At 41.0% G+C, this 14,374-nt stretch overlaps 1 protein-coding gene across 5 annotated transcripts in view; it reads left to right on the top strand.

Annotated features, from left to right (window-relative positions):
• LOC124133114 (E3 ubiquitin-protein ligase PDZRN3-like) overlaps window positions 1-14,374 on the top strand; it is a 313,211-nt gene that overhangs the window by 223,477 nt on the left and 75,360 nt on the right. For all 5 annotated transcript variants that reach the window (XM_046497368.2, XM_046497369.2, XM_046497371.2 and 2 more), the window contains one exon: window positions 5,034-5,260. In XM_046497368.2, coding sequence (XP_046353324.2) covers window positions 5,034-5,260 — 227 coding nt within the window. The remainder of the gene's footprint in view (window positions 1-5,033; window positions 5,261-14,374) is intronic.

The following is a 14,374-nucleotide window of genomic DNA, read 5'->3' as shown; positions in this document are numbered from 1 at the left end:
CTTTAAGTTTAACCTATTACATCAAAACTTTCATTTGAAGTTTATTTCCCTCACATTGTTGATTAATTGAATGCAGCTGTATTTTTGTTAGCGATTTAGTTTGTTATCATGTTTATGATAAATTTCTTATCAGGGCATCTTGCAGCCATGTTTTCAGTGGGGATCATAATGCTATCTTTATTCAGATTTCATGCTTTTTTAAAAAGCATCAGCATCAAAATGCGTTATTTAGCATCAACACATGCGATCCTATCTGTGCACCTATACTCAGAGGGCAAGTAAACCTGACTTATTTATATCACGAATATACAGCAAAATTGGGAGTAGAAATAAGTGTTTTAGGGGTGGACCCGCGTGACACCTTGCTTCCAAGGAATTATGACAAGTGACTTAGATTTTAAGCTTGATATTTCAAAATCCTGACCTCAGAGTTGGCAGATCGGTGAGTTCATCTTATAGATTGATAATGATTGCGTGGTATTAAGGGAGCGCTTTGTGTTGACGATATGAGATATGTCATGTGATATGCCATGTTTGTGTATGATTGTCAGGATATGTTTTATGCCTGATAAGCAGGTTGGTAGTTTGAAATCATGTTTTATATTTGCTGACATTTGAAATTGATACTCGTGAATTCGTTCTCTGAAGGAAAGTTGGGAGTTGTGTAATTCACGTACGGCAAGGTAGGTACTCCGTTATGCATCTCCACAGACGAGGATTTTTAGATAATGTTTGTAGATTCTGAGGTCGCCCTCCTAATGAACGTGGCCTGAAATTAGGGCTGGTGAAGCAAGTTCATCCCCCTCTCGTTTCTCGGTGATGGTAGAGAGGCTTGAACCTCTTAACAAAACATGGACATGGTGCATGGAAGTGTGACCTCTGATGAGTAAACACGGTGGGTCTGTGTGTCTGGTAATTCACTTAGAGGGGCTGTGTGGGCGCACTAGCATTGGGGGTTAGGTAGGGTGGACGCACTAGCATTGGGGGTAAGGTAGGGTGGGGATCTGGCGCTGGGGGTTAGGTAGGATGGGCGCACTAGCACTGGGGGTTAGGTAGGGTGGGCGCACTAGCACTGGGGGTTAGGTAGGGTGGGCGCACTAGCACTGGGGGTTGGGTAAGGTGGGTGTCTGGCACTGGGGGTTAGGTGACTGGGTGCAGCAGCACTAGCGGGGTGTCTGGGAATGAGGTAGGGGTGGAGCAGCAGCAAGGAGGATCGGGGGGGGGGGTCAGGTAGGGGGGGGTTCACCGGCACTGGAGGGGAGAGAGTCAGACTGTGTTGGGATCTGTTATTAGGGAACAGTTATGGGTGGTACTAAGTGTCAGGTAGGGGTGTGGGTCTGGCACTGGGGGTCAGGTAGAGGTGTGGGTCTGGCCCTGGGGGTCAGGTAGGGGTGTGGGTCTGGCCCTGGGGGTCAGGTAGGGGTGTGGGTCCGGCACTGGGGGTCAGGTAGAGGTGTGGGTCTGGCACTGGGGGTCAGGTTGAGGTGTGGATCTGGCACTGGGGGTCAGGTAGAGGTGTGGGTCTTGCACTGGGGGTCAGGTAGGGGTGTTTGTTTGGCACTGGGGGTCAGGTCAGGGTGGTGTTTCAGCGGAGATATTTATGTTGGAAAGGGCTGCACTGGAGAAGATGGTTGGATGTGATGAGGATGGATGGGAGTGGGGATCATTGTTGGGGTGGTAATGATGGTGAGGGGAGGATGGTTGGGGATTGGGAGGATGGATAGAGGTCAGGTGGATGGTTAAGGGTGGGGAGAATGAATAGGGGTGAAGCAGATGGTTAAGGGTGGGATGATTGATGGTTGGGATCGGGAGGATGGGTATGGTTTGGGTGGATTGTAAATGGGTACAAAGTAAGAGAAATAGTGAGATACTTTATTCCATCACTTCACAGTCACACCATTGACACTGCAACTGCAGCCGCAACACACATCACTGTTAGACGATTGACTTACATGAGTGACCATCTACGTTACTGTGAAATAAACAGTTGTGAAAGGATGGCATGCCCCAATTGCCTCTCTACCATAACACACACCGACATGGGGAGACCTCAACAGCATGGCAGGGGGATGTCTACAGGTTCACCTGCTTGTCTGACCAGCCATCTTTGTTTATATCTATCTGTAGAGCTGCGGCAAGGAAGATCAGTTGTCTATGGAGGTAACAGCTGCTGAAGATGGCAGAGCTACATTTCACAAATATTTCATTCTGGGAGATAATTTTAGAATGTGACTTATCTACCCATGAAGAAAGCAGACTCTTAGATTCTGAACGTGCAGTTTCCCTTCTCATATGGTTTTATCAATGCATGGTGCGGTTTTTTCGTCTTCTATAGAACGGAATGATATCTGAGTCTCATTTTAGCTCTCACTGCGACATCTTCCAGATGAATGCTTCCCCACATTTGTTACCAGAATCTCGAACCGAGATCCTTCGTAGAACAATTGCATGTTAATGGATTTTCTTCAAATCATGATCCAGCCTTCTACTTAAATGATTTTCATTAGAAAAAATTCAAAATGAAGTTGTTTGGGTAATTGCTTTTGCTGAATAATTCAAATGGAACTTGGATTCTATGACAGAATTTCACATATTTATTTTACATTCTTGGGGATATTTTCATTATCAATACCAAACTGTACTCATGGGATGTTATGGCCAAATAATGTATTTTTCAATCTTCATTGAAACTAGTTCGTGTTATGTTAGTATTTTTAACCATGGGCTTCCATGTTAACGTGCTAACTTTACGGACTGGTAATGATAAGGATTCTTGATAATAGAACCAGCTAGGTCACCATATTTGTAGAAGCTCTTCAACTTGTAACAAGTTCCGGAACAGTCTCTGTTGTTGCCAGGCCCCCAGTGACTTCCACGATTCTTGAGTGTTAACCATTATTGATTCCAATCGCCTCTAAAGTTTAAAAATTTATGGCCACGGATTTTTCACAATTGTTCCAAAAAATTGGATTGTTTGACTTTTGAGCATGCATGCTTATTCAGGCCCAAACTTCATCAAATTGGGCTCCCATTTTGTTTGTTCTCTGCCTTTGTTGACACTGTCAATCTTAACTTGATATGAAATATCCATTACAAAAAGATTGAATAATTTGGGATTGTTTTAACCTCGGTGTTGGGAAAAAGTTAACTTTATTAAGAGGAAACCCAGGAGACATTTAGTCCATATTTCGCCGTCAGATTGAACCATGTTATCACGTCTATTGATCATGAGTCTCCAACACAGCGAGTGTACCACAAGAGATGCCGTGTTTTAGCCTGGAAATAAAGTGCAACAAGACATCATTACCAAGGCCACACGTGGATTCCTCCGCTGTGTCCCAAGGGGCCAAGGTCACCACCAGGGCTGTCATCCGCAGTCGGCCAATCAGATGAAAGGGAAATATTTATGAAGCTGATTACTTGGTGAACAGGTAGTTTGGGCATCTCTGTCCTTATTAGATGGGACTGCTGTTGGTAGGTTAATCTGGTCTGTGAGCTAGATGGCGCTGGGTTTGTTTGGTCGCTATTTTTGATGTCATTATTGTCTCACCTTCATAAAAAATGAATGAGAATGCCGGGAGGAGGTCTAACGACCCATTGCTACACAAGAGGGCGATTGCCCCGGGGGCAGACAAACCCGACCAGTAGCAACAATTAGTTGCAAGCTTGGTTGCCCATCGAGAGATATGACTTCATAATCCATAACGCCTCTGTAGGTAGTCTCTGCTGCTGTACCAGTGATGCAAGCATGGGGTTCCGTGTCACTGTATGGATATAGCATCAGGGAGTTGAGGTCAATATCACTTCCTGAATGAATCACCTTCGATATTAACTAATGTCCCTTGGAGTTCATCTGTTTGATGTGGGTGATGTATTTCCGTTAATTTCTCTGTAAGTGATTTGCATTGTGGTAATTAAGATTGTTGGATTGTGGAAATGCGGTCGAACTCAGAACTAGAAGGATGCTGTCAAAGATTTGGACTGGATCATGAGGATAGTTCATGGAGCTGTTTCGGTAGATTTTCTTACTTGCTGAGGCCAAATGTTTGAATTAAGCAGATACGGGGGAGTAGAACCAGGTTTGAGATCAAATGGAGCCAAGGGATAAGTAGCCTGTGGATGAAGGGTTCACTTGTCCTGCTAAAGGTCTGGGTTTCGTTCCCATTTATTTCATGTGTGATGCCTGTGTCTTGTGTACCATGATCTGTTGTACCACTGTGCAGGATGTACTACTGAGCTATCCTAGGTGACGTCAGAGAAGATACTGACTATTATTTAGAAATATACCGAAATTACATTCAGGAATTAAATAGGTTAGATTCAGTGGTGATGCTGTTCTGTTGTGTCAATTGGATTATTGGAAATATTGATGATCATGGATTTTGAAGATGTTATATCTGATGCTTTATCATAAACCATGTAACTTGATATCTCATGGACCATGTTTCTTATATCTCTCAGGCCATATCACTTAACATATCTTGTAGTCCATGTTCCCTACGATATCTTGTAGTCCATGTTCCCTACGATATCTTGTAGTCCATGTTCCCTATGATATCTTGTAGTCCATGTTCCCTACGATATCTTGTAGACCATATTGTTTACGATATGTCTTAGTCCATTTTATTTACACTATCTCAGAGACCATGTTCCCTACGATATCTTGTAGACCATATGACTTATGATATCTTGTAGTTCATATTGTTTACTATATCTCAGAGACCATGTTTCCTATGATATCTTGTAGACCATGTTTCCTATGATATCTTGTAGACCATGTTACCTACGATATCTTGTAGATCCTGTTTCCTATGATATCTTGTAGACCATGTTTCCTGTGATATCTTGTAGACCATGTTACCTACGATATCTCGCAGACCATGTTAATGATAATATATCATTGACCATGGTACTTGAGATATCTCATTGATTTGAATTCTTATTGACCATGTAGCTTCTTTCTGCTTCATCGACCTTGTTACATGTGTTTACGTCTCCTTGACCGTGTTGCTTACGATGTTTGTCTTTTACAGGTGAATGGGCAGGATCTGTCACAATCAAGTCATGAGGCAGCGGTAGAAGCATTCCGCACAGCCAAGGAGCCTATCGTGGTGGAGGTTTTACGTAGGGTTAATAAGAATAAGATGAAAAATCGTTCTCCAACAATGGTGTCAATAGGTACGCAAACGGAGGAGGACTTTTACTGCTACAACCGACCGCCAACACCACCGCCAGGGTTCTACCCCCTGCATGTCAGTGGGTGAGTACAGCATTTCACACACGCACAAGCTTTTTTGCTTGGTTTGTTTGTTTGTTTGTTAAACACCGCACTCAGCAATATTCCAGCTATACGACGGTGGTCCGTGAATAATTCGGTTTGTCAGGCTCGCTGACTTGGTTGATGCATGTTATCGTATCCCAAATGTGTGGATTAATGCTCATGATATCAGTCACTGGATTGTCTGGTCCAGACTCGATTATTCATAGACTGCCGTCGTATAGCTGGAGTATGGCGTTAAACAACAAACACTCACTCACTCAGTATATTTTAGCAGGAATAATGCTTCACATTCTGTCACTCTTGTGCTGTCTGTTTTGTGAGATGGGAAGGGTCATTTCTTCGTCTTATCCCCCATGTTTTGATTCCTCAAAGATCAGGTACACTGGAGAGAAAATCCATCCTCCCTGCAATGGGTGCCCGATCCAGGATAAATAGGGCCATTGATAAGAACTTGCAGGAAGGATTTATATAGTACGAAGACTGTGGGAAACCGGAATTTGATTCTTGTTTCTGGAGATTGAATTCTTTAGGTTTCGAAAAAAAGGACTTTCTGATATTTGGTTTGGGGGCTTATATCTTGTGGACTTGCATCTGTAGCGCTCCCCCTGCGTGATCAGCACAAACTCAAATGTCAGAGGACACCCATGTTTGTTGTGGTAATTTCCTATTTTCACATGATGACATGGGATTTCCTACATTCAAATATCAACAGTCTGATTAAAATGGAGAAATTTGTCCCATATGGAAAAAACGAACCAATTCCACGAGGCGACCTTACCGTCGTTTTGAGATCGGTGTTGAAATTCCTCAGTGTGTTCCCAGCTTGAAGGGGTAGGATGGTATAGATGCTATTTGTTTTACATCACTGACTATGTCCTCCTGGGGCCTATTTGATAAAAATGGGCCGATTTGATGACTTTTAGGATTGACATTTACACCAAACATACTTTATTTGGATGGGTATTTCCAAGTCTGGTGACCACCGGAATCCCATGTCATGACATTTGAGCTGAAAATTACACCAGTCTCAGAATCAAATCCAGAATGAGCCAGCTTAGTCATTGCACAACAGATGTGATGTGAGCGCCATGGGTGCTCTAAACTCCACGGAATCCCTCCCCGTTCCTATAACTTGCAAAACAGCGCTGTGCCAACTCGGTAAGCTGAATCATTCGGTGTGAGAGACATAATAGTTTATTTTATTACTTGAGGCATTCGCTGATGCTTATTGAAAAAAAGATTCACCGTCCATCTTTTATCTGTGGGAAAACATACCCAATGTACTACAGTGTGGAAAAGAGGCTGCGGAAATCGCAACTTGATAAAGTTATGAAATATTGGCCATTTTAATGTGATAATCGAGACTTCAAAGTAACTCTCATCTACTCTTCAGCAAGTTTGTTGAAAAGGGTGAATAAAAACAATTTACTGAAGGTGGTTTCGTCCCATGGGATCATGATAGCGAGTTTATCTGGCAAACACTGGGTGCAGATGTTTTAAAGCGAGGGACATTCGGTAATGACCTATTAGCTTGTTAGGTGTAAATGATAACATACTCAACAGGTGAGCTAAGAGATTACCCACAATCCTGCTGCCTACCCATCATGCACTACTATGACGCACTTGAAGGCGTTGCTTCATAATCTTAAGCGTTCTCTTTAACATTACATTGCTTAGATTATTTTATGAACATCAAGAAAGAAAGATTTTTTTGTCAATACGTGCTGACATTTTGAAGTTGTTTTCAAGACTTTGCAGGCATAAACATTGATGTTTTGAGTGGGTTGAGTTCTAAAAGTTTCAAAGTGCTTGCGTAAAATCTTTTCCTGATGAAGCGTATAGTGAAGTCAAGTTTTGTTAATACTGGTCCTGCTACTTAAAGATGTGATAATGTCAGTTCCAAACCAGGACAAAACATGGCTCTGATCAAGCTTAAGATAAAATAACATTGTTGGAATTCTGGATTGGATTGGTCCCTAGCAGCCTATGCTGGTCGTGAGAGGCAACCAAATGATTTGGGTGGGCGGTTGGTTGGTTGGTTGGCTGGTTGGTTTGTTGTTTAACGCCGCACTCAGCAATATTCCAGCTATATGACGGCGGTCTGTAAATAATCCAGTCTGGCCCAGACAATCCAGTGATTGATATCATGAGCATAGATCCACCCAATTGGGATCGATGACATGCATCAACCAAGTCAGCGAGCCTGACCACCCGATCCTGTTAGTCGCCTTTTACGACAAGCATAGTCACCTTTTACAGCAAGCATGGGTTGCTGAAGACCTGTTCTATCTATTCTACCTATCCTACCCCGGAATCTTCACGGGAATCTTCAGGTGGGCGGACTCTGGTACTTGGTTCATAGTGATCCTCATACCCCAACAGCATGGATTGTTGCACAATATCTATCACTGGATTGTCTGGTCCAGGCTTGATTGTTTACAGGCCGCAGTCCTACAGCTGGAATATTGCTGAGTGTGGCATTAAACAACAAACTGTTCCACTGGTCATGATTTCAAATCCTGGATTTGTCACAGTTAGGATTCTTAGCCCATCAACACCAGACCCAGGCTAGTGAATTGTGTGTGACGTCTGACTTTATGAGACCTCATCACACAACTAAAACACTGTTCCAGCCCTTACATGACTCCCCTCCTTTGTGGGAGGTCAGCCCCCTGTTCCTTCGCCCCAGCTAGCACCATGATGAAGCCCTTCAGGTCAGTGCAGACGAGCTGTGGCTTTGATGTTTTATCTCTGGAACATAAAAGTGGTACCTGAGCTCAACTAGTTGAGATGTTATGCTGTTATTTCCAGTACAGGCTATGGGCAAGCTCTATCATTACAAGGGTCTATTTCTGGCCTTCAGCTCTCTGCTCCTATCCAGGTCAACTGTGGTACTTGAGGATATAAAATTTGTTTGTTTCTGTAGATGTGGAAAGGATTTCTTTCAAACGAAGTCAGTGTTGGTAATTCATGTAAATAATGTTGGTCTTTGGATTGTTTTGAATTGATTGAAATTTGGTATTAAGATGTCTTAAATTGTAAATATTCCTTAACTTGACCCTAGACTCTAAAATTTACTGGAAGTGCTAACAGTGCTTTGGATTTTTTTTATGAATATGTTTTTTGTTTAAATTTCTCCTTTAAGGATTTGGATAAATCAATACATTTTCTGTGTGTATTATCAATTTGACATCAAAGTTAATACTAAGCAGTAAAAATTATGAAAGAATTAAGTGTGACGATCCCAGCTTGAAGGAGAAGGGAGGGCTGTTGAACAAGTCGGGTGCCACCGCCATTAACGCCATAGGATGGCGAGAGATTTATAATTACTGGCACAGATTTTGATGAGATGGAAACGAGGGGATCGGAGCTGAAACATAAACTCTGAAACTTGGGCCATAAACTGCACAACTTCAAATAGATCCACAGACTTCGCTAATAGCTGTTAATAGGGGGAAAGTACATGCTGGCACGCGACATACCGCCGAGGGGAGGTAGGAAGCCAGATGCATTATGGGAGTATGTAGACAGGTGCAGAAGAGGAAACCCAAAATCGGGTTATTTCTACGCAAAATTACAATTTATGTGTTTTTGTTTTTAATTAAAGAGAAATTTTCTCCGAAGATTTGATAAATACAAACTGCACTGGTTGGTAAAGTTTGGATGTGAGCTAAGTCTGCTGTAGCCGATTCTGGGTTATTCAGGTTTTAGGACATTCCTTGTTGCTGCTGAGAGTCTGTTACAGAAATGGATTGTGACTCATTCTATTTGATTCTCGTCAAAGGTACACAATCATTATCCAGTTATTTCGTTGTATTACAGCTGAATAGGAGAATAATAGGGTACTTTAGACCGTGATAAACAGTCATGGCAGTTACGACCTCAAGAAAACAACATTCTTGGAATCAATGTCCATCTTTTTCCAATCCAATTTCCGGTTATACTTAGTACATCTTCGATGACCATTAAATGTAAATCTTTCAGTTCCACAGACATGTTGATCTCTATGGCGACCGTCTTGAATTACTGAAGGATTAAGGGGAGTTAAGTCCGTCTGACAAGGACATCAGCCATTGCTAGCTGGAGAAGACGTTAATGTGACGATATTGTAGAAATATTGGCAGATGAATTGATCCTGACTGTTCTTGACCGTCACTAGATGAAGAGCGTATATCCAAACATAACACCAGTGACATATCGTAACACGACCATCTCACTAGAAAAGGTTTCCATGGTAATCTAATTTCACCGAGTTTATCTCTGTTATTCATGTGTTTTAGAAATAATTTCATTATTTTCCTCATATCTTGTTCTCGTCATGATGAGAAATTAAGGCTGTTTTTCCCATTACTGCCTGTGACCTGAATGTCAAGGTCATTTGTATCCATTGCCAATGCACCATGTTAGAAAAACGTTCTGGTATGGCAATGCAAATGAAAGCCTGTTTTCCACTCTTTCAAACAAATACCCATACATGTGTTTGGAAAAGAATTCTTTTCAGTGTCGGGAAGAATTAACTTGTGTGTCTTTCATACTGGACGTCGGCCATGTTGCATTGTTATGCTCGAACATGTATGGTTCTGTGGAAGTGTGTCAAAGATGAGTGTGATGAGCTTTCTCTATCGGCTGATATATGGGTGTCGGCAGAGCCATCTGGTGGAGGAATCAGGCAGCACCTGCCGTCACAGCTCAAAACCCATACCATCCACTCAGTCAGAGGCGGCCCAGATGCAGTTCTCATTGAGTCACACGATGGAGCTACCTTTGGCCTTAGGGATAGGGATGCACCATGTTTTTGAAAAGTGAAATCGGATCTTTTTCTAAAGGTTTATCAGTAAGCTCTCCGGTTGTACCCATTGATGGATAAACATTAAGTACTTAGAAAAACAAACAAAAACGGCTAATCGGTTATTTACGAGAACTGATTGACTTTAGAAAAAACTGGGGAACTAATTGATCTAAATTAGCACCACAATTATGAAATCACTACAAATTATTTGACAATTAATTCGATCCGGGTGATAATTTATGGTTCCACCGGATGCAAATTTGCCATTTTTCACAAGATATTTTTTCGGCTGTTTTTGCTGCTTGCTCGGAGATGGCAAGAGGAGAAATGCTGATTAATTAAAAGGTGATTTCCTGGTTGATTTAGCACTGTTGAACTTGTGAGAGGCCATGAGAGAGGAACAGATCTCTGGTGTCATCCATCACTCCATGGCACTCGGCCATCTCCCTGATGAACTGCCTCCATCAGCAGCGCCGGCTTTGAGGAACATGGACAACATGCAGTCTGAAAATGAAAAAATGGTCTCTGTTCTCCTGTGTTGCTGCCATCAGTGAAATACCCCTGCTTGACAGCATTATCTGCTTTAAGACCCCGAAAAAATCATTTCTGACACCTGGGTAGAAGACTTTTTCTGCGGAAAGAGAGCTGTTGGAATTGAATCATTAGCATTTGTGTTTTTTTCCAACCCTACATTATTAGTACCAAATTGGTGTGTCCCTACTGGCACATGGCTGGATGCTGCTACAAGCAGCATACAAGCTCACTCACTCACTCACTCACTCACTCACTCACTCACTCACTCACTCACTCACTCACTCACTCACTCACTCACCTGATATTACATTATGAAACTGTGTACCATATTGAAGGTTATAGCCACAAATGTTTCGCATTTTGATATTTTTCTTTTTATGCAACTACTTAACCAGTTCTTTGCCAGTATCATGCAGAAATTTATTTTTTTTATTTAAAAAATCAAGTACGTAACATCTGAGAAGTTAATGACGAAGGACATGAATAGGAAAATTCCCCTTTGTTTTTTCTTTTATTTATGGGTGAATGTCTTGGCTGTGATGTTACAGCGCTTCCCATCTCCGCATCGTGTCGTTAACTAACTTTTATTCAAGCATCCCGCAGTGAAAATGAATGAATGATACTCTTAGGTATTCCCAGACAGAAGCAACATTTACTTTCCAATGAAATCATACCAAGGCACTAAATGAAAGCATCCTGACAATGAATATATTCCCAGCAATGTTGATAGGGAAATAGCTTATCTATTTTGAGTTGTTAGTCAAGTAGGCATCATTTATCATGGGATATTTTTTGAATATTTGTGACAATATTTCTTTATTGGTTACTATCCTTCAGGGGTTTTCCCCTGTCCCCCCTCACGGGGAGATTAATTAGATAGAAGAGAAGCTGTTGTTTCTTTAGCCTGTGGTATGTATATCCTCTGTGGATTGTGTTTGTGTTTTTTCTATTTGATTCACAAGAACGGCTGGCAAGAAAACCTGAAATTAGAAAATAAACCAAATTTCGCCAACGGTGTTTTACAGTGAAATATTTATTGTAAGAACTTGTAAAGAACATTCTAAGGATGACTGGACGGTAAGGTAGCCAAGTGGGTAAGGTGTTCACTTGCCATGCCAACAGTCTGGGTTCAATTCTCCACATTGTACAATGGGTGAAATCCATTTTGGGGTCCAGGTATGATGTGAAAGAGGCTGTATAAAGCTCTACTCAGTGCATATGTGAATGGTTCTGTTTGGTGTCTCTTGTTACAGTATTGCTGTCAATTCTCAGCAGATTTATATGATGTGGCTTCACATAAAGTCCCACAAAGGGAATTAAACCCAGTCTTCTGCAGGACAAGCAACTGCTCTAACCACGTGCCTTTCCAGGACTTAATTAACTATAGACAGAAAAATATGTATTTATATGTAGACATATTTCCTTGACATTATAATCATGGTACATGGAATTGTCTTTCATGATTTTTCAGTTAATTTCAACATGGAAAGATAATTAAACCAATTTATAGAATCGTCAATACCTAATATGCTCATTTTAAATTACCAGTATTAACTAGAGTCATTTAAATTCTGTCTTTGGAAAATCTGTCCGATTAACTGAAACAGAATTCATTGGAGCATTCTTTGAAAAGAATTGAGTTTGAAATGGTTTCAGGAGTCCTTATGATTCGGACTAAAATGTATTGGCATCGAGACGGGGCAATGAGCAAGGAGGGATAGGGAAGGATTTGCAGCATTCTGCCATTGTTCCCGCTCGGGTAGAATTCAAACTTTGTGTGTATTATGGGAATTAAAGTGCATGGCTTTCCCATTTGGAAGTTGCAGGTTATTTGGTGATCGTTTGAAGTGAGGTGGCCAAGAGCTACCTGGGGCCCCTTACATTGCTTCACAATCACTTTTCATTTCCCACAATCCTTTCATGTCAAATAACAGTTTGAATCGGGCCTTAACATTAATCCCCGCCGATCTTTGCAGAATGGAGGAATTGAGTCGAAAATTGGATTTTTTGCTGCAAATGCAACAGTAGCTATTGATCAGCGAGAGGACACCGAGGACTGATCTCGTTCCATCATTGGCAGTGTTGCCAAACAAGGAATCTCTCATAATGTTGCATGGTCTTTAGACTATCGGAAGGGTTCTTGAGGAAAAGAGGGGAAAATGTCATTATAAGGTGATGAAAAGTAGTTGCAACTGAAGTTGGTGATTTAATAGAGAAAGAAAGTCTTTATCTCCACCATTACCCGTCTCCAATGTTACATACATAACAGTCAGACTTGATCAAACGATTTGGACAAGTAAGGTTGTTTGTAGACGGACATTTTCCTACCTGGGGAGATTGGGTATTGAATGCAGCCACAGGGGCCTAATTACTCTCCTTTGGTGCCCCTTTTGTGCATCCTTTGAATCCCAATTTCACACTTGAGAAAATCCTCTTCTTATTGGTGATGCACAATTTTGACAGGAACATGTTGCAAGGATGTGTAGTAGTGGGTGGTAGATTTGCTATTTAAATGTTTCTTTGTGCAGAATGGCTGCTGATGGTGAAGATAGGAAACTGTGAAACAAAAATAAAAAGATTTCTGGGTGGTCAAATTTGTTGAAGTTGATTTTTTGTTACAAATTCTTAAAAGTGCTCCAACCATGTTATGGAGGAAAAAGTCATTTTAACCGAAATTTTATGTCAAATAATCAGACTCCAAAAGTTAAAAAAAAGTTACGAAATTATTTAAAATGTCAAGAATTGGATGATTGCGATGATTTTCATCAGATGTTTTGAAAAGATGTGAAGTCAAATTTTGCATGTTGATAAATTGAATGAACTATTTAATGATAGTACGATAAGAGGTCATCTTCTTCAGTATGACAAATCCCCAACCCATATCACGGAGATGTATTGCTAGTCATTTCTCATTAGACACGTGGTCCTCATCAAAATGGTGTTGTTTGATAAAATACTCATAATTTACTCCCATAATGCACCAGAGAGGAAGTTGGAAGCTACTTGGAATTCCTTCAGACATGCGAACTTCTTTCCGCTTGGTACTGTGTGGGTAGGGAATTGGTCACAGGTGCTGTTTATGTGCCAGTCATGGTAGCAATGTCATTAGGATCAAGGTTACAGGCTGTTTTATCATGTGTCATACAGTATATTGTTTTATTGGGAATGCCTTTCTCAACATAAATAGTACATTAGTTGCTGTTAGGAACATAGCTGTAACATCAGGAGAATGCTTACAGCAATTTACATAATTTTTATCTTGATGGTTATGTATATACGATTAGAGGTTAGATGGGATCTGTTGTTTATATTTTGAATTATTTCGCGATGACATTTAATTTTTCATCATGACAACTAGCTTCTCAGGAATGTTCTCTTTAGCAACCCATGCTTATCATAAGAGGCGACTAACGGGATCAGGTGGTCAAGCTCGCTGACTTGGTTGGCATGTTATCATATCTCAATTGCATTGATCGATGATCATGATGCTAGTCACTGGATTGTCTGGTCCAGACTCAATTATATACAGACCACCGTCATATAGATGGAATATTGATGAGTGCAGTGTTAAATAACAAACCAATCCAACATTATTTCGATTGAATGACAATCCATTTCCAGAAAATCTAATTTGAACAATTCAATGCCCTCCATCTTATTCTAAATCTTTTTAGTTTAATATATTAGAATATAAACAGGTAACAGGGTGACGTTCTGGTACTAAAATGGTTCCTCCCTGGAATAGACACAAACACTGTTTTGTTGAACAA

Source organism: Haliotis rufescens, unplaced genomic scaffold (assembly GCF_023055435.1).
Source record: "Haliotis rufescens isolate VD_foot unplaced genomic scaffold, xgHalRufe1.0.p SCAF_76, whole genome shotgun sequence".
In the NCBI taxonomy this organism is placed as follows: Eukaryota; Metazoa; Mollusca; class Gastropoda; order Lepetellida; family Haliotidae; genus Haliotis; species Haliotis rufescens.
Note: the sequence above shows the minus strand (reverse complement) of the source record. Positions and strands in the feature narration are given on the sequence as shown.